At 40.5% G+C, this 21387-nt stretch overlaps 2 protein-coding genes across 2 annotated transcripts in view; both read left to right on the top strand.

Moving 5' to 3' along the window:
* The window catches only part of LOC307259003 (ephrin type-A receptor 6-like), a gene marked incomplete at both ends in the record, with an annotated part of 157188 nt that extends 142701 nt beyond the window's left edge, over positions 1–14487 (top strand). The window contains 8 exons of the mRNA XM_080038710.1: positions 1–3; positions 649–834; positions 7035–7096; positions 7666–7875; positions 10786–10935; positions 12630–12823; positions 13397–13546; positions 14373–14487. The exon at positions 1–3 is cut by the window's left edge and continues 123 nt beyond it. Of these exons, the coding sequence (XP_079894836.1) occupies positions 1–3; positions 649–834; positions 7035–7096; positions 7666–7875; positions 10786–10935; positions 12630–12823; positions 13397–13546; positions 14373–14487 (1070 nt within the window). The remainder of the gene's footprint in view (positions 4–648; positions 835–7034; positions 7097–7665; positions 7876–10785; positions 10936–12629; positions 12824–13396; positions 13547–14372) is intronic.
* A 3414-nt stretch (positions 14488–17901) lies between these two features.
* Positions 17902–20096, top strand: LOC307258773 (ADP-ribosylation factor-like protein 6; the record flags this gene model as incomplete). Its single annotated transcript, XM_080038427.1, has 7 exons — positions 17902–18024; positions 18258–18308; positions 18464–18525; positions 18629–18697; positions 18790–18884; positions 19305–19434; positions 20030–20096. 7 exons carry the CDS (start codon positions 17902–17904, stop codon positions 20094–20096), a joined length of 597 nt encoding a protein of 198 aa, XP_079894553.1.
* Between the last annotated feature and the right edge of the window lie 1291 nt (positions 20097–21387).

Below are 21387 nucleotides of genomic sequence, written 5' to 3'. Positions count from 1 at the left end.
CCGGTATAAACACACACACACACACACACACACACACACGTGGTCCTGCATGCACAGTAGTCTTATACATACGTTTCACATTCAACAACATGTGTCTCTCTGATTGGTGCACTTTTGCCTGTGGGTGGAAGAGGATCATCCCAAATTGGTGAGATTAACAATAGCTTTAAGTGTTCCGTAGGAGATTATCTATTTTCATTCCACACATATAATAGCCATGAAACCCCCAGCTCAGCTCCATTGTACGCGCTAAAGAGGACAGCTTTTCCCATTTCCCAGTGTCTCACTGTCATTATCTCTGCGCACACTGTATAGGAAAATTAAAGCTTTAAACAGGTTCACGGAACTAAAGAAAGTGTAAGAATAGATCTGTGGCTTTTTTAGAAGGTGAAAGGCAGTATTTTCAGGGAGTTTAACCAATCAGAGAAGAAGCAATAATGCTGGAGTTTAGATGGGAACTGCAACACTGCCCCCAGGTGGCGTACCTGCCTGCTGATGGGAGTTGAAGAGATGTGATAGAATCTTTACTCTGTGTGTGTGTGTGCGCGTGTGTGTGTGTGTGTGTGTGTGTGTGTGTGTGTGTGTGTGTGTGTGTGTGTGTGTGTGCGTGCGTGTGCGTGTCTGTGTCTGTCTGTGTCTGTGTTATAGGTGAGTTTGGCGAGGTGTGCAGCGGCCGCCTGAGAACACCGGGGAAGAAGGAGATTGCCGTGGCGATAAAGACACTGAAAGGCGGCTATGTGGAGCGTCAGAGGCGGGACTTCCTGCGTGAGGCGTCAATCATGGGCCAGTTCGACCATCCCAACATCATACGGCTGGAAGGGGTGGTCACCAAAAGTACGTATGCATCATGGTTCATTTAATGAAGTTCTAAGGGGTGATAAAGTTACTAATAATACATTTTCTGCAGCACTAAATTATGCACAGTGAGCTACTGATACTACTGATGAGACATCAGAACATGAATGTTTTACTATGTGTTGCTTTTATCACTTCCTTGAATGTTCACGTGCCATATTTATTTATTTATTTGAGTGGTTTTATGTTTTTTTTTACATATGGACAAAAAAAACAGAATAAGTAAACACATACAATACATACACAACACCCAACCCCCTCCCCCCTCCCCCTCTCTCACATAAACAGACAAGGAATACAGAAAAAAAGTGAAATATATAACGAAGACAAAATGATTAAGAAAATAAGTACACAAGAAACAAAACAAAGCTAAAACAAAACTGGGGCAAACCTCACACCTTTTGGTTCACGTGCCATATTTTAGCGTGGATTCGTTTGACACTGTGCACTGGAAACCACACTGGTAGTTTGCCGCTCTACGCCTCTCTCTATTTCTTCCCTCTGTGCATTTCCATCACACATCCCGTGGTGCAGTTTCCCGCATATAGGACTCCAGTAACTCAGAGTGAGACCAATAGAAGAAAAAAATGTCTCACAAGAACATTTGCTACTCAGTCGCAATCTTTCTAACAAAAATAACAGTCTGTTCGTTTTTTGGTTGCTTGGACGGGATGAGGGGAGCGACTCAGATGCTGCACTTACATTAAGCGCCTCACCTAAAAGCACAAAAATATGGAACCAGCTTTTGAAATGTCTGTCTCTTTATCCATCATAGTCTAAAGTCAGTCTAAAATGTATGCCTTTGGTAGTTTGAATGGTAAATGAGGTAAAAGCTCTCTTTAAGGGCGCAGCAGTCTCATTTTAAGGTGTGAAATATGCATGTTTTTTCTGGATAGTTACAAGATTAGGGAACTGTTTGAACACATAGTTTTGTTTTGTGTATAGGCCCTTCTGCAGAGTATTTCTTATACCCTACATATCCACAGAGAGTTTGATCGTGTGTGTGTGTGTGTGTGTGTGTGTGTGTGTGTGTGTGTGTGTGTGTGTGTGTGTGTGTGTGTGTGTGTGTGTGTGTGTGTGTGTGTGTGTGTGTGTGTGTGTGTGTGCATGCAGGTTGGTGTAAGTTCTAATGCCCCTGTTTTTGTGCAGAAATATGCTTTATCTACAAAAAAAGACTGTTTGTGTGTGTGTGTGGACGTGTGTGTGTGGACGTGTGCATGTGGACGTGTTAACGAGCTCTGTTTTACGGGGCTCACCCAGTGCAACATATGGTTGTTTTTACAGGGGTTGTATAAAGTGAGACATCACTGTGAATATAAATGTGCCCCCTCAAGACTTCCACCACCTCACTGAATGTAGATAGAGGACATTCCTCCGCTCTAACCCTGCTCAACAAGGACTCCGCTGATAAGGCTCTTTTAAAAAAGCCGAGACCTAGAATATTGCGCGGAAGATGCTGATTGCTGGTATTTTGTATCAATAGATCCTACTGTACCTTTTTATAGTCCAACATACCGGAAGCTATCAAGTGGAAAAAGCATCCTCCCACACAACACTGAGACCAATTCTGTGCTAACACATCTGATGGTTAAAAGGGAATGAAAATATTTTTAGTTTCGGTACCGAGGAAGGACTTTTTTCATCTATTTAGAGGTTGACGGCACCGACTGACTACGCAGAGTCGACATTCAAAGGTCTGTCATTTGGGAATAACAGCTGTTGATGTCACTCAACAGTCAAAATGTTGGATCTGGGTTTTTTTTTTGTGTATTTTGCTACAGGCTCTTCAACTTTTCAAATGATGACATCATATAAACCTCTGAACTCTTGATTTTTTCCTTTTTTCAATTTCCCATGAGGAGCTTTAAAGTAAGACAGAAAAACAAACAACATCTCTGAATGGCACCTTTAATAAACAGTGTGTGTGAAGTTTATCTATTAAAGCCACTACGAGTAACATGGCACGTTGGCGTCCCCTTTGGACAAAAGCGGTAGTATTTTTACGACGCCCGCTGCCGCAAAGCTGTTTTCTAGCTCGTGCCAGGCGTGCGAGTGTGAACTGAGAAGGGCGCAATATAGTGCATGTCCGTGTGTTGAAAGTGTGAGGACTCTTTTCGGCTCCGTGAGAGTGGTTTTGACACTGCATCAACTAATGCCAGTCAGTGCTACACACACCTGATTGCAATGAGTTGATGCAGCAGCGTCACCTAACTACTCTCTCTCACGGAGCTGAAAGATTACGTGTCCTCACAGAAAGCGAATGAACGATAGACGGCAGTTAGTATGGATCACGATGAGGTAATGTATTTGTGTTGTTGATGTAAATAATGACTATTTCAGATAATGGTTATCTGATGATGGTGAAGCAAAGCAAACTTTGTGTTAGTACCAACCGCTCATTCATTTAGGAGTAAACACTGCAGTCTAGTTTCGCTCTCGTGAAATTGTATACACGTTGCTTGGCAACGCCCTCGTCCCGCCCGTAGCCTATATCACTCTCCCTTTTAGCTTTTCTTCATTGCATTCTCTTTTTTTTTCTTTGATGGTTCAGCCCCGTTATCAGTCATATTGACGACAAATAACTGTCTCAAACAAGGCTCCCGCTCCCCTTCCCTCACCTGGAGGGATAGGCTTCTCAAATCGCGTTGCTGCTCCACACTGAAATCTGCAACCAATGTGACCATAGAGCATGCACGAGCGAACCGAAAATCGGACTGGGTGTGCGACCAGACCAAAAGCAGTAATAAAAACGTCTTTCTTTGCACTGATGGTCTCGTTTGCTGTTAAAGGTAATTTATGATTATCAGAGGAAACATGAGGCTGTTTAAAAGATATTTAAATGTTACTCGTAGCCGCTTTAAGTTCAACAGTACTTTGCCAAACTATTTTTTTATTTTTTTATTTAAGAATAACTCAACTAACTTTTTTTTCTCATGGTCTTTGATTGGATGCAGTTGAGAGCTCTGGAAAGTTAAGCTTTCAGTGAAGTGTGACATTTTATTAAAGGTGCTCCAAGGAACTTTCAGTTTGTTAAGTTTTGCACCCCCTTTGGACAAAATCAGTAGTATTTTTACTACGCCAGCTGTTGTTCCTGGGTGATCGTACCCATGATAAAGCCATTGAGAAAAGACTATACAAAAATAGCATTCTTTGTACTGATGGTCTTGTTTGCCGTTACATGTCATTTATGATCACCAGAGGAAAAATAGAGTGTTTTAGAAATATTTAAATGTTCCTCGTAGAACCTTTAAGTTCTTCAAAGCATAAAGACTATCAAAGTGCTAGAAAACATAAAGCTACTATATTGTTATTCAGGAAAATTCTTATTTCATAAAAATATTTAAATGTGATGCTTTGTTGTTCTTTTCATCACAACAGAACCTAGGCTTGAAATGTGTCCAGTAAAGTGGATTAAAGGAGTAAGTAGGTTTACCAGGGTCTTAGTCATCTACATTTTATGAGAGAGGAAGTTATCAGAGGAAACGTTTTCCCATGACTGCCTATCCCATGATACACACACACACACACACACACACACAGGCAAGGCACTATACACGCCAAATCACGCAATCAAAACTGTTTGTGCTTGGCACTGGGACATCATATATGGAGCGACATTAATCCCTTTTTACCGTCTGCCTGCCATCTCTCAGTCTTTCACTCCCTACATCTGTTGTTGTCCTTCAGAGACTAATTATGGAGAGTATTGTTCTGTGACTAACTGCCATACCTGCTCGAGAATGCAGGTGACACGTTAGACTCTGTTCACAGGTGCGTTTGTTTTTTGTTCAGGCGCTGCACTGTATAACTATGTGCTGTTTTCAGACCATGCTAATGAGCTCAGGGAAGACAAGCTTGATCAAATACTCTCCTTCCCTGTCCCTGCTGGGTCGATGTTGGAGGGAGAGTATATCTGCAAATTTGAATGGTATAATGATAAGATTTTTCAGATTTAACAAAAAACTAAAGTGGTTGGCGTGAAGTAAGCCGGTCTCTGTTCATGCACCCATCCATATACCCACTGTGATTTCTTGTCTCTGAGGACCGGGGTATGGGGTAAGGATCAACCTTCCCCTGTTGATGATGTGCTTGGTTCCACTCTGATTATTTTTAAACTGTTAAAAGAATCCAAGCTGTTCCCTTATCACGGTCCATATTTCTCAGTTTTATCCAAAGGTACGTTGATTTAAAATAAATAGTCTATAGTCTAGATTGTCTCAATAAGCTTTTACAAAATTCTAATTGAAAATAATAAATAAATAAATAAGAATCAGAGCATAGCCCAACCGAATATCACGAATGACATTCTTTTTAGATGCTTACTAACATGCAACTAACCCCCCAAATTATATAGTGAGATGGATTTTGTGGATTGTGGTTTCAGGGGCTTAAATGATTGGTTTTGAGCTGCTCAAAAAAAAAGCAGGTTGGACAAGGTATGTCTTGCATTTGCCAAAAACCCAACCACTTAGTCCTCATCCCTAAAGCCTTCCTTTAATTGAAGCATGAATCTCACTTTCCGGTGGCGTGGGGATTGTTTTTGGAGTGCGGGCAGAGCGGGTTTATCGCTGCCCCTTGTGGCCGGTGGGGAAGAGAGGAGAAGCAGGTGTTTGTTATAGTCTCTCAGTTCCAGCAGTTATCCAAACATTTCTTTGAGGGGTTTGAAGCGGTGGTGCCAGATGTTATTTAGACATGATGCCAGACACAATCTGTGTGATGATAACTCTGTGTCCGATTTGCCTTTAATTTCACTATAGAAGCAAGTGATGAAGATAGAGTGCACTGCCCAATCTAAAACTACATTGTGGAAATATTGGAAATTAGAATCAAATTGCTTTACATTATTAAGTTATTAAGTTATTATTGTTCTCTTTCATTAGGAAATAATAAAACAGTGTTGTGTTTTGAATCAGAGCGATACTATGTCTTTCCATGTGAGGAGGGGAAGAGCAGTCTGGAATCCAAAGTGTGACATCATGGTGTTACTTCACCACAGTAACACTTTTTATTCCTCCTTCCAGCAGTTCACAATGCTTTACAGCTCACCGGCAAACAGACCTGGACAACTGCCTCCCAGCTGTAAAGCAGTCAATCTGTAGCACCGTAGGGATCCTCGGCAGGGGAAACAATAACATTTGGAAAAGAGAGATTGCGCTCTGTTTCTAACTAATGTTTTTTTTTGTCATGCCTGGGCTGAATACCGAACAGGTCCCGTTTGGACATGTTGATATGGAAGAGTTTTATGAACTGAGCGTGTTGACTCCATGCATCAATCGGCTGCCGGTGGTCTGTGTTTTTCCCCAGCCATAGCTCTATCTCTCTCTCTTTGACTGCAGTTGCCTTTACACACACACACACACACACACACACACACACACACACAAATACACTGTGATTTCCGTCAGCCAGTATTTATACCAGAGCCTAATGTGTAGTCTATATTACTGAATGTTTTCACGTGGTTCATCAGAGGATCATTTGGGTCCAGTGTTCCTGAACTAATAGTTTAATGGCCTACTACATGCAATAATTAATCTTGCTGACCGCTTTTGATGGCTTCATGATCCCCAGAGACATTTGAAGATTAGGGGCGATATCCTTATTAGTTGCCATAGTTGGGTTCCTTTTTGTTGCATCATCACATCGGATTCAGTCAGCACCATTCACAGTGTGAATGTGGCAGATGTAATTGCAGGTTAGCACCTTATTTCTATGTGATATTATTGGACTATCCACAAATGCAATTAGTATGTTTCAATATCTCCACTTGCTGTAGTGTTAATTATAACTAGGTTTCATGTAGAGTTTTGATTCACGAAGAATTTGTGTCATTTTGAAAGTAAAATGTAGACATATTGAATTTGAACACAAGTGCTGCGTTATAACGTCTTTGATCCAAAAAAAAACCCTCAACCTCAGTATCAAGCCTTAGAAACCTGTCAGAAAATCTAAGCACGAACAAAGATCCACTTACTGGCTCATGAGCTTTTATCTGGATCTCACCGTCTTTATTCAGCAAATGGAAGGCATCGTGATATTCTTCTGTCTCATTCCTTCTCTCTTTTCTTTTAATACTACGCTGTAGGCTGTCCTCGATAGCAAAAGAAATCTGTGATGGCAAAGAAAAATCATCTTTTGGAGAAATAAGTGTTAATAAGTGTTTTGTGTGTTTTTTTCAGGCCGGCCTGTGATGATTGTGGTGGAGTATATGGAAAACGGATCGCTGGACTCGTTTCTGAGGGTGAGTGTTGGGCCGGGGTGATCAGGGAGCTCAGGTGTGATTGCATCTGTGTCTGGCTTTAGGTGGTGTCCGTGCAGCAAACAAACACGTGACACAAATGCTGATTATGAATATAGTTTTTTTTTAAATAGGCAAATCATATCTAATGAGGGCTCTTGAGTTAGACCGTAAAAAAAACACTACCGTGGTGTGTGTTTGTTATTTATTTTCTGAGCGTTGCAGGCAGATTGCAAGGTCGCCATTCATCATAGGTTAAGGAGATTGTGCATATAGCAAGGGGCCAATTGGAAGAAAGACGGGCAGGTTTACTTTGTCTCTGCTTGTGCTCTCAAGAAACTAACATGGGAACCATATATACTGTTGAATATTCTCCTGCCACTATGTTGGCAACATCATTCTGATATTTTTTTATCTTCTACACAAATCTTTTATTCATCTATATATCATGTTGCTCCAAACACATTATAATGAGTCATTCCTCTCATATTGCCTTTGCTGTATCTTGGTTTTATTGCAATGGCTCCTCCTTTGTCAGCTCATTTCCTTTCATTTCTCTCTCCCTTTGTCAGCAACACGATGGCCACTTCACCGTCATCCAGTTGGTTGGCATGCTGCGTGGCATCGCATCGGGCATGAAGTATCTGTCAGACATGGGCTACGTTCACAGAGACCTGGCGGCTCGAAACATCCTGGTCAACAGCAACCTGGTGTGTAAGGTGTCTGACTTTGGCCTGTCCAGAGTGCTGGAGGACGACCCAGAGGCTGCTTATACCACCACGGTACTACACCCTCCTGACATCTTGCAGCTACTACTGATTAGTGATTTATAACAGTGTTTAACACACACTGAGTTAATCCTGGTTTATTTCATGTCTGCTGTTACTGCTGTAGATTGTTTTGTTCAACCCTAACAAGGATGCAGCTATTTGGTAAACAAATGAAAAGATGCATTATAGGCAATTAAATGGTCAGGTAATAAGATTTGGTCTCTGTATTCCAATATTTCCTAGCCTGGCTCCGCCCGCCCGCCTACTTCCGGCCAAATTTCATTTTCCCTTCAGTAGTCAGTCTGGGTGTACAGCGCATTTCCCAGATTCTCCGGAGAATCTACAATCGTCCAATCAGCGAACAGAGCGAGTGGCTGAGAACGCTCCAGTTTCAGTTGAATGCTGCGTTCCTTTATGCTCGGAAGAAGGAGATTTCCGTCTTGGTAGTTCCGAGTTCCGACCTGTCTGTGTTCCAGTGCATCTGGTCGCGAAAGTATGGACGCCTAAAACCTTTCTCGTCCAAATAACTAAACGTTAGGCTCTAACAAGTTACTGTTGCCAGGTACCGGTAGATTCATAGACTACAATATGTAGTGAAGTCGGAAATTTCCGAGTTCCCTGTCCAACTGGAACGCACCATCAAAAGCCGGCTCATGACACACGTGATGACCAAACGTGATGCGATTGGTTGGCTAATCCAGAGTGGCACTGGGCAGATCCAATAGTTTTAAACTTCGACAGACACCCGCCTCCAAGTGAGTGAACGTTTGCCAATTACAGCACTTCCAGAACTTCTGTACAAATGAAATGAAGTACGATGGTCTGGTTGGACCAGGCTAAATATTTCCAATACTGCCAAAAGAATTGAATAAAAAATCGATTTGGCAATAATATAGTTGATGATAGTTATATTATTGATATCTGTATCGTTTACCAGCTCTATATGGCAATATATATATATATATATATATATATATCGTATCGCATTGTTTCATGATATGCCATAGCTTGACTCATGTATTGTGATGCGTATCATATCCTGAATTCCTTGCTTAAACCCAGCCCTATTGCCATTGGGTCATACATTTTAACTATATGTGTTACAATAATCCACTATGCAGATGGGACATGAGAACAATAGGTTATTATTAACAGCACCACAGCAGTCATAACAATGAAGTTTTCCTCAGTACAGTCATGACTCATAATCACTGACAGTTCTTCTGCTCCGTTCTTCCTGGCTTCATGAGAGAACCTCATTAGACTTGGAGCTGTAAGTTTTGAACTGAGAGAGGCACAGGAGTCGAGACCCAGAAAAACAGCAACTCACTTTACAGAGATGTACTGAGAGTTTATGAGACCAGCTGTTTTGCATCCCTGTATCACCGCTTTTTCAAAAAAACAGTCGTATCTTATTCATGAACCGGCATCCACAGCCCCCTGAAAGCTGTCGTCTATAAAAATCTTTTTTCTTGTTTTTTCATCACCACACTAGTAAAGAAACTGGAGACAGGTGTCGTAAGGATTAAACTTTCCTGTCAACACCTGCTGTTGTTTGTATCTCATTGTTATTCTCAAAAGAAAGAATAAAAGTAAGTTATCTCATCCGTTTGAAGAAGTCCTTGGAAATTGGGAACACTCACATTTCCCATTCAAAGATTGCATTAATAGACTAATCCTAACTATGTCAGCGTAACGCGCCCCACACACATCCTACCTCTACTGCGCGTCTACCTCGCGTCTGCGTCTGACTTTTGGTCACAGACTGTGAAATCAACGTAGAGCGAGCACACATCCAACCTCAGACGCACTGCTGAGGCGCGTCGGAGGCACGTCTGCAGCGACGCTCCCCTTCACCTCAGGAGGCTCGCCTATTTTTTTCTGAGAGCAGCGCGTCTCTCTCGCGTCTCTGTGCTTTAACTGATAGAGAAATACTCTACTGACAGTCATACCAGCAGCATTCACTCTAGTTACACGTTTACCCGGTGTGTTTATTTCAAAATAAAACATCCCTCAGTCGTATATGCGAATAATCCCTTTATTTCACGATTTAATTGTGCAATCAAAATCCGATGGATTTAAAACCTAATTTTCAATTAGTTCTGGCATTTCATTTTTGGATAAATGACACATATAGAGATCCAATATAGTGAAGAAATAAAGTCGCATTGACTTCATACTGGCATCTTTCGCTGTAGTTTCACCATTTCCTGGTGTGTCCCCTTCAAAATAAAACTTCCAACAAGCGAAAATATGGCAAAAAAAAAGAAAAAAAATTACAATGGGGCGCACGGATTACTGTCCAGACTCAATATAAATCATATGCATCATAGATGACATGAAAGAACTTCATTTTTAATGGGAATTATCTATGAAAACTCTATGTAGAAAGATAGGGCTTTTAGAAGCAGCGCTGCAGCAGCAGCTGCTGAGACGTTGCATGTGTGTCCGAGAAAAGTCCGAGAGAGGCAGCAGTAAGGTAACGCGACGCGCTCCAGAGGTAGACGCAGGACTACGTGTGGGGCGCGTAAGACATCAGCCAACTTTGAAGTATCACTTTACTCTTTGCTTGATTAAGGTGATGGTTGCAGAGGACAGATGGAGTTGCCTTGGATACATTTGAAAAACTCTTGTTGCTGGAAAAAAAAAAGTAATTCTGTTAATCTGTCCCACCACACAGTGACCTCCATTTCCTGTTTATTATTGAGGTTATTGTGTGAAGGAAATGCTTTTTTCATGGTTCTGATTTTAGTTTTTTTTAAAGAAAAAGGAGAGAAGAATTTTGTGGGGTTGAGGCTATACCGAGATGCTGAGATGTACTCGATGAACGATTTACCATAAGCAAAATAATAATTTTTTTGAAATCAGCTGACCTCACTGCGGAAGGTTGACCTTGCATTTCTTTTATCTGTGTGTGGACAGGGTGGTAAGATCCCCATCCGATGGACTGCTCCCGAGGCCATCTCATACAGGAAATTCTCCTCGGCCAGTGACGCGTGGAGTTACGGCATCGTCATGTGGGAAGTGATGTCATACGGGGAGCGTCCATACTGGGAGATGTCCAATCAGGATGTGAGTATTACTCTGTAGTCATCACAATGGTTTGTTTAGGTGGAATTTCTCGTCATATGCAATGCATCAACAAGTGGCCTGGTTTGGGAAGATGACATAAACTAACCTTACCTGATCAGGATGGATAAATATTGAGTATATTTACCCTTTTTTTAGTGTACTGTTTTAGTATTTTTTCCTCTGAGGCCTCTCAGTGATTTATTTAGAAGAGGTTGATAGAAACTTCCACAAATATTCCCCTCACAAGCCTGGATATCTAACCCTTGAGTTAGCACTGCAACCAACGCACATCACTTTTGAGACACTGAGTAAATTATGAGTTTACTTTTTCCAACATATCCGTTTGTAATTGTTGCCCTTTCACCTGATCCCCTGACTGTTTTTCACACTGTAAAAGCCTTCTACCTCTGTGAGAGGTGAAGGGCACGAAGAGAAATGCTGGTGAGATCCACTAAAAAGGATGACAAAGATGAGTGAGAGGGGAAAGGGAAAGAGCAGTTTAGAGGTCAGAGGTTCAGATAAGTCCGGCCCAGCGTTATAGTGGGAGTTTAATGCTTTTGGATTCAGTCTGGCTGAGCAACCCCTCTGATCCCCGGGCGTCGGTCAGGGATTGGAGAGGGGGCAGTGGAGGAGGCAGATCCATCCCTCTCTCCGCTGAGTGTGAAAGCTCCACCGTAATCCCCTTCAACCCCCTTTACACACACAGACTCACACACACAAGCACATTCACAAAGGTCCAAGGGTTTTTCTTGTGAGGATTTGTTCTGTTTGGGAATTGCTTAGCAGTGCTTTCCTAAGGCAAAAGGCCAGCCAAGCAAGCTGCAAATATGGAAGAAAAAAAAACATTCAAACACCATTTCATCCTGGTCAGCCTATACTAACCACAGCTCTCTCAAACAAAGATACATGAATCTCCTCTTTCTCACAGACTCACAGATAGGATATGATGATCTACTGTATGGAGGCTACAGTAATACATACGATCATCTTAAATGACATGTGCGTATGTGTGCAATACAGGTTGGAATTGATTGATGGTACAGATTAGGGCGGAATACACTGGTTCAAATGTATACACAAAAACAGTCAAAAGTTGGAGGAGGAGGTTATGGGATATAATAGAAGATCACAAAATGCATTTAACATGATGATACCTGTGTCGGAGTGCTTTTGTCGTCCAACATAGACTTTAGACTCTGCATACTCTTTAATGTTAAATTTGCACATTAACCAATATATGTAAAAGGGGACGAGGTTGCTCACGAAAGTAGGAAATCTCCAGCAGACATTTTGGAAGTACAGGCATCAGTGTTTGAAACACTATGTTAGAGTTCAACATTTATAATATGCTGATGCTTTGTGTAAATGTTTAATCAACTAGATTCTAACTTAAATTATAAGATTGACTGTTCGGAAAAAATGTAGTCGATGACACAGAACATTCTTCATATCTCATCTCGCAATTTCCGAAAAAGTTGGACAAACTCAAAGCACTCTAAAGCTCTATAAACGAACTAGATCTTACATGTAAATCCATTTAATACCAAGCAATGCCATGTTATTCCCTGGGTTAATTGTGTTTGTTTTGTCAATAAACTGGTTATTTTTTCGCTAGCTAATTCAATCTTAATACAGTAGCTGTCTTCCACATTTAGACATCATCTGTCCTCCTAACATCCAACTTTTTTCTCCAGGTGATTCTGTCTATTGAAGAAGGCTACCGGCTGCCTGCACCGATGGGCTGTCCCGTGGCCCTGCACCAGCTGATGCTTCACTGCTGGCAGAAGGAGAGGAGTCATCGGCCCAAATTCACCGATGTTGTCTCCTTCTTGGATAAGCTGATCCGTAACCCCAGCAGTCTGCTTCCACTGGTAGAGGACATTCAGAGGTAAAGTACTGAAGAAGTCCTTGGGTCATGAAATGCATCAAGTGGAATTGCAGTAATGGAAGTCAATTTGAGCAGAAGCGAACAAGGGCCCCATTGGTCAAGCTTAGGAACTGCTGTTACCCCAGAACAGAACTTGAGAATTACAATAAACTGAGCTAAGATGGGGAATCATCTCTAAATCCAGTCAAAGATAGGTTGACTGTTCTAATTGAGAAAGTTTCTAAAAATAGGGGGGCACTCGTGGTGTAGTGGTTAGAGCTACCACCCATAGAACCTCAGTCCTCATAAGCAGCAGACCACAGGTTAGAGTCAGTTCTCTGCATGTCATTCCCCTCCCTGCCCCATTTCACCTCTGTCTCTCCAAACTATCCAATAAAGCATAAATAATGCCAAAAAATAATCTTAAAAAAACATTTTTTAAATTATAAAAATGGTGTAGCTCCTGCCTGAAAGTAGGACCAAGTGTTTATCTTTTAGAGAACTTAAAGCCAGGTCAATTCTTCTCCAAAGTATTACATTCTTCATGCTTCTACTGGCAGGATCTGACATTATCTTGTTTGCTTTTTGTAACAGCCTACCAGAGTCTCCGGGGGAGGAAATGGACTACCCAATGTTCATCTCCATCGGCGACTGGCTAGACTCCATTAAGATGAGTCAGTACAAGAGCAATTTCATGGCAGCAGGCTACAACACATTGGATGCTGTGGCGAGGATGGGCATCGAGTGAGTATAGCAAAAAAGCCAAAGCATCACCATTATTAAGTGGCAGGAAACTGAATAGGACCTCTTTTCAATGGCAGCGGTGGTGATTTAAAGGTGCACTTTACCACCTTCACTCATGAAATTCAGCTTACTAGTCATGAGGAATATTTATTCATCCTGCAAGTGTCTCCTGTGGCTCTGAGGTCTTTAAAAGTCTGGGTAAATTACCCTGATGATGTCATAGTGATGTCAAAAGGGTTATATCAGCGTCAACCTTTCAAATAAAAGCAGGGGAGGAGTTTGAAAGATGTTGGCGTTTATGGGAAGTGTAGGATTTTGGAGGCATTGCTTATACCAGGGACTAAAAGTCAGAATTTCATTTTCACTTTCTCACAAGCTCCCCAACTTGATGTGAGTTTAGTACCAAATTGTTGATAATATACAATATAATTACACTTAAAGCTATTGTGCATAACATTGCCATAGAAATGAATGTCGGTAAGATTCAAGCCATCGCCAAACGAGTTGACACAAAGTTCATTAAGCCTTTTAGCTCCACAATTCTCTCTCTGTATTTCTCAGTATGCAACTTTTTACAAACTGGTGTCGCCCCCTGACAATGGCGCTCAAGCTCGGGAAAAATCCCAAGACGTGCCCAAGAAATGTTTAAGTTGTTGCTTCTACTGCTAAGAAAAAACCTGAACGTATAAAAAAATAAAAATTTGCACTATAGCTTTAAGACAACTAACAACAGTAGCAGCTTAAATGTCTCCCCAGTGACGACTAAGGTGTGTTGTGTGTGTGTGTGTGCTTCTCTGTGTCTTTTGTGCTTCCCCTCTCGGCCTAGAGATGTGAGGAGTATAGGGGTGGACCTGATCGGCCACCAGAGGCGGATCATCAGCAGCGTACAGACCCTGCGCCTTCAGCTAATGCACGAACAGGAGAAAGGTTTCCATGTATGAGGACAACCTTTCACAACAGCACAACCTGGGATGGACAGATAGATGAGCCAGACGGAAGTGAAGTCTAGGCCGTTTGGACAGACAGTCTCAAGGGCCATGTGCCACAGCCTGAGTCATGATGACCCCTCATAGAGGAGGCCATCATTGGACAGATGAGCACAGCAGACCTCCGCCTGGTCTCCTTGACAACCAGTAGTATCAGACTCTTTCCTACTATACACCCCCCCTTACCCTGTTATACCTGGTTTATGCCGGACTAATACAGACTTTAAGAGACTGGCCCAGGCACCTCACTTAGGGGAATGTAATGCCTTGTTGCAGCAGTACTTTTGTGTGTGCAGCATCTAGACATGTAGATTTTGCAAAAAAAAATGTAATCTACTGAATCTTTTTTCTCTCTTTTTTTCCTCTTTTATTTGTTCTTTTTCTTACTCCAAGTTATGTGCTCATGTAGCTGCTATCGGGTGTGCAATGGACAAATGTTATCCTTTTGAAAAAAAACGTATCCTCAATATTATTATTTTTTTTTTCCTTTTTGGAGTTTGATCATTGATCACAAAGGAATGATTTGCATTGCTTTAGTTTACCCCTCTCTCCAGAGAATCTGGTACGCTAATACTTGAAGAAAGAAGTAAGTTACAAAGATTTCTTGAATGTTTCAAAGTGTATAGGCATTTTAATAATCGATAATTATTACCATAACCTTATATCTATATATGTGCAGTCCTGTATGTGAAAGCCCTAGTAAATCTGGATCTTATTTAAAAAATAAATTATTTAGTAAAGATTTCTATCCAAAATCAGCAATACAGTATTATGCAGTCACGTCTGTATCTCAGAGAGAGAGATGAAGAATCGTGCAATGAGAGAACTCTTGTTGACATGTGAACATGAGACTCACACAACCCCATCCACCTTTTTATTGTCACATGCTTAAGCTCGCAGAACTGCATCCGTTGCCTTCAGATGAATAACCATACAAGTCTATTCGGACAGTTTTAAGCAACCGGTTTACTCACAGTTGTGTGATGAGCCTGATTTTCTATTATTTATTTGTTTGTTTATTTATTTTGAATTGTGAATGTTATACATTAACTGAAAGTACACAATCTCCACCGTCTTAACATGAATGTTCACAGAAGTTAGATATTGATAGGAGACATTTGAAATTGCCTGGAAACTCAACGTGGACTTACAGGATTCTTCGGAATAACCTGGAATCCCTTCATGTACATGAAATGATTTTTTTTCCATCACAGAAAGAAGTGGGGTTTACACTTCTGTGACAAAGCTGATGTCGGAGCTACTAGACTTATTTCGCAAAGTAATTCTACTCCAGTTATTTTTTTTTTACACATTGTGGTCATGTAAAAGGTTGTGGCAGTATGGCAAACCAGTGTACATAAACGTAGAATGAAATGAAAAGTGTTGGATCTGCGGTAGGTGATGTCAGATCTTCATTCTCTAAGTCTGTGGTGAGTAGGCTGTGCTGCGGGATGTAACTAGTTAGTACGAGTTGGAGGCAGCAGAAGTAGCTAAAACCTAGTGGATGGAGGCTGGCGAAAAAGAAGGTTGTAATGATGGAGACAGAGAGAGAGAGAGAACGAACATAAACGGCAGCATCATAACTCATCACGTGTCATGCTGATATCGGTAACGCACACAAACACACTGGCATACACACACACACACACACACACACAGAATGCCTTACAGTCCGTTAACCAACAGAAACAGTTGAGAGTATTACAGTGCAGTCACAGGACCTCGCTGAGTTGTATTCCATATTACAGCGAGCGACCGCCCCTTCCACAGCTGAGGTTTTTCTTACAAACTGGGAATTCAATTATTAATGACCAAGGCAAACAGTATCAAGAGATCTGTGCCTTTTGGCCACAAAGTAGTTGTTCATCCAGGCTTTCAGGAGTACAGACATAAACACACACACATATACATATACACACACACACACATTTTTGCACGCCCACGCTCAGTCACCACCCCTCGACAGGATATGGCGAATATCAGATGCTGTTTGTTTAGCATGTTCTACTGCTGAGCAATGTTAGAACGTTATTTTGTACAAAGTACAAGTATACTTATAATTCTTGTATTTTATTTTTCTATAATTTCCAAAGAGATGTTGTAGATCTGGCACACTGTAAGAGGCAGTTACAGCGAATATTTATTTGCAAATAAAGATGAACAGTTCTGGTGATTGACTGATAATTTAATTTGGTTTTGGTTCATTTTTAATTGTGTTGGGAGTAAATATTGTCAAATATAGCAGCCTTTTAACCGCTCTTCAACGTGGCAACGTTCAGGAAGGCATACGCGTAACTGTTAACCAAGAGATGGAGCTGATGGACCACTGACCAGCTCCAGGCCTGCCATGTGAGACATCCCAATGTAATTCCAGCAATCACTATGAAGACGTAACACTAGATACATACAGTTTGGGTGCATTGAATTCTTTGTTGATAGTTGCCAAACTATAAGACATTTAGGACCTGACAGCCCTATTTTACTGTGACATGTAGCAGATGGCTTGCAAGTCAACCTGCCTTTATTAACTAGTAAGAAGTATACGAATACCTTAGTGAACTGTCTGAAAGATTTTAAATCCTGGATGGAACTACATTTCCTGATGCCTAGACTCCTACCACATCTTTTAATTTTTTCCTGTATGTTTTAGGGTCCAGTTTAAGCTTTTATTATTTGTTTTTTAATACTTACATGGGCTGGCTTCACAAAATGTGTCAGGCTTGTTGCACCTACATGCTTAAATCAGAGTAATTCAACACAGGTGCAGGCCTAAAACCAGAGGTGACAGAGCTTTTGCTGTGGCTGCTCCCATTTTGTGGAACAGTGTATAATATCAGTCCATTGATGACTTTAAATCTTTGCTTAAAACTCACCTCTTTGCGCAAGACTCTCATACAATGACATTTTGTATGATATACATTTTGACATAATTGTATTTTGTTTCTTCTTTAGTTTGTGTTTATTTCTCATTGTACTTATATTTCTTATTTTTTATTGAGTTTTAAGCCAGTACAGCACTTCGGTCAACCAAGGTTGTTTTACATGTGCTATATGAATACAATGACCTCAAATCTAATGCATCAGGATGGTGGGGCCTTGAGAAGCTCCATATTCAATAATGAAGTCACCGGGTGGTTCACAGGGCTTAATTCCTCTTAATAGGATTACCTGCCACAAGCTGGGATGCCCAGGCAACATCTGAGCTTGGGAAAGTAATCGCAGAATGTACTGAGAGCACGCTATTCACAGCTATTTTAAATCATTGCTGTTTGACAACTTTACTCAATTGATTTTTTTCTAGTATAGTCTGACTACCTATGGGGTGATGCGTTAAAAATCTGTTGAATGGTGTAGCGTAAATCAGGTGTCATGGGGCTGCTGGATAAACTGTCGGACTGGCTTGGCCTGAGGAAGAAAGAGGTCAACGTTCTATGTGTGGGACTGGACAACAGCGGCAAGACTACCATCATCAACCAACTCAAACCTTCTAATGTAAGTACACCAAACTGGGCCTTATTTGACAGTTCATGTTGATACTTTGTTAAAAAAAAATCATAGAGGCTTTTGTCTACTCTATATGTAGTTTGCCATGTGGGAATGCAAACATGTGATTATGTCAAATGTTTTTTTTCTCATGCCATTACAATTTGAGATAAATACTGTGAGAAGGCCTGTCGAAATCTACTTGATTTCACTGCAATCATTCATCGATTGCTTGTTTTCAGCATTCGAATCATTTAGGTCCATTGTCACCAGAGTGGAAACATGTTAGTCAGGTAAAGCCCATATCATACTCTCCTTATAGTATTACCTCGTTGACATACTTTTGCTGTTACTTGTTTGTTTTTGTGTGTTTGTGTGCGCATGTACTGTACGTCTCTGTGCACGTTTGTCTGTATGTTTGTGTGTGTGCTTGTGTGGATGTATGCAGACACAGGCACAAGAAATAGTCCCAACAATTGGCTACAACATTGAAAAGTTCAAGAGTTCAAGGTAGATTCTCTAGACATTTATAGTTGTGTATTTACTAATTTTTTTTCAACTACTTTACAGACATGAAATAAAACAATATATATTCCTCTCTCTCTCCATGCAGCCTGTCCTTTACAGTCTTTGACATGTCTGGGCAGAGCAGATATAGAAACCTATGGGAGCATTACTACAAGTATGAAACACACAACCTGCCCATCACTCCATCAAATATAAACAGTCACAAGAGCCTGTGTCAAATATAACTTCTTGTATTGTCCTCCACAGAGAAAGCCATGCCATTATATTTGTCATTGACAGCGGTGACCAACTGAGAATGGTTGTTGCCAAAGAAGAGTTACATAATTTTCTCAATCATTCAGGTGCGTAATACAGTTTTATTTTCACTATTATCAATACTCTTTTACTCCTTTTGTGTAATTACACAGTATGAATACCATGTTTCCTTTTACCTTGGCAGGGTTCATATTGTGGAACATGTTTTAACGGATATGATGCAAAAGTATTTGCTGTGTTTTTCACTGGCAAGCAGACCTTCAACAAAAAACAATGGACACCCATTGAAATCACAGGGTGTCCATCTTTTGTTAAATCCAAACGCGCTAGTTTTAGTCCTCCATTGTGGCATATGGTCTAATTTCGAGTCTTGTTCATACAATTTAAAGAGGATACCTTTCTGCGGATACCCGATAGATATTTGTTGGATTAACTCCACGTAACAAAATATTATATGTTATTGGGACGATGATTCACTGGTCTTTTATGTGTGTGTTGTAATCCAGATATCCGCTGCAAAAAGATCCCACTACTGTTCTATGCCAATAAAATGGATCTGCGGGACGCCGTGTCTTCTGTCAGGGTCTCCCAGATGTTGTGTTTGGAGAACATCAAAGACAAACCCTGGCACATCTGGTAAATTATCTGTATTATGATATGATATGATAACAATGTCAGTCCAAAACAATACTGAGTTTTTATTTTTTCACACTTGTAGTACTCTTGTCTCGAAGGAAACACTTGTACTCCAAGGATGCTATAGAATAGAAAATGTGTGCTACGGAAATCATGCTGATATCCAATGGCCTTGACTCTTGAAGGAAATACACTTGGATTAAATTGTCTGAACTGAGCCAAGCCCTGTCAATTACTCATCCACAACATGGTGTGCTTCCAGCGTTACAGCATAAGTCTTTAAAACAGACAATAAAGTGACCAGTAAAATATTTTACTCACTGGTTACTTCCTGAAGTCTTTCTTAAATGTCATTACATTTGTCCTTTTTCATTGGCTTTGGTTAAACATTGTTAGGAGGCACAGCAACAAGCAAGTTATTTAAAAGCCTGGTCATTTATTGGTTCTCTCTATTTCTTGTTTACTCATTAGACAGATGGAGGGCATTTGGATTAAGAGCAAGGCAGCTTTAGAATCAAGCTTCAGGAAAAGGCCTCTAAAAGAGTGAGCATGTGCCAAAAGGTGATTAACTCCTTGACATCTCCCTGTTTTTCAGTGCCAGCAATGCCGTTGAAGGAGAGGGCATAAAGGAAGGCTTGGACTGGCTACAAGGTAATGTGTGAAACTAATAAAACTTTCATATACTGAGCCAAAAAGAAATTAAGGCCATGTTAAGTTTTGCTCAGAATTTCAATGTGAACCCTAAGCAGAGGCATACATCTTGTCTACCATTGGTATTAAGACATGTCGCTTTTCTCTTACCCACAGAACAAATCGCACAGTAAGTATGACCATGCTGTATCATGTCATGTGTGTGAACATGTTAATTGATTGTGTGGTAGTAGATTGTATCTCAGTGCCTCTATGGATGGGAGTTAAGCCATGGGAGGTTAAATGAGCATTCCCACCCAAACAAACTAATAGTATACTTAAAGGCCTACTTCACCGGTTTGAATATGAAGGTGTATTGAATTCTCAGATCCTATGTAGTATAAATGTGCAAAAAAAATTGAAATTGGTTCATCCTAGCCTGAGAAAAGGCAGAAAGAGTGTTTTTTTAACCCTATATTAATCTTACTGTGACATCACAGTAAGATAAATATAGGGTTAAAAAAAACCTTACTTTGTAAATATTACTGTGATGTCACAGTAGGAGAAATCACAGTAATATTTACAAAGTAATTTTTTTTTAACCCAATATTTATCTTACTGTGATGTCACAGTAAGATTAATATAGGGTTAAAAAAAAACACTCTTTCTGCCTTTTCTCAGGCTAGGATGAACCGATTTTTATTTTTTTTGCACATTTATACTACATAGGATCTCAGAATTCAATACACTTTCATATTCCCACCGGTGAAGTAGGCCTTTAACATCAAAATCTAGTCAAATTTAAAATCACTCAAACTCGCCAGCAGGACTAAATCCCATCCAAATTAATTCCATCCATTCCTTTGCAAACATGCTGTGATCAGAACAATAAGCAGATGTGTTTAAACTTTTTCTATTTGTTTATTCTATTTTATATTTTATCTTAAAGATATAGTGCGTAGCTTTTTTATGTGAATTAATCAGTTCAAGCCATTACCAAACAATTTGACACAAAGTTGAGTAAGCCTCAGCTCCACAAAACTCTCTCTGTATTTCTCAGTATGGAAGCATTTACAAACTGGTGTCGCCCCCCCGACACTGGCGCAAGAACAGTTGTTTATTCTACTTCTAAGAAAAAAAAATCTGCAGAAAGTATAGAACCCATGCACGATCACCGAATTATCTCATGTAGATGCACCAACAGTATTGTTGTAATTCCTCAGAATTCCTCATGGGGGCAACAGAAGTTACGCACTATAGCTTTAACACTATAAGTTATGTAGAGAGAAAGTACAACCCGATTCCATTGTTTTTCTCTGTCTT

The sequence above is a fragment of the Ammodytes marinus genome (assembly GCF_949987685.1).
Source record: "Ammodytes marinus genome assembly, chromosome: 12".
Classification (NCBI taxonomy): Eukaryota; Metazoa; Chordata; class Actinopteri; order Uranoscopiformes; family Ammodytidae; genus Ammodytes; species Ammodytes marinus.
Note: the sequence above shows the minus strand (reverse complement) of the source record. Positions and strands in the feature narration are given on the sequence as shown.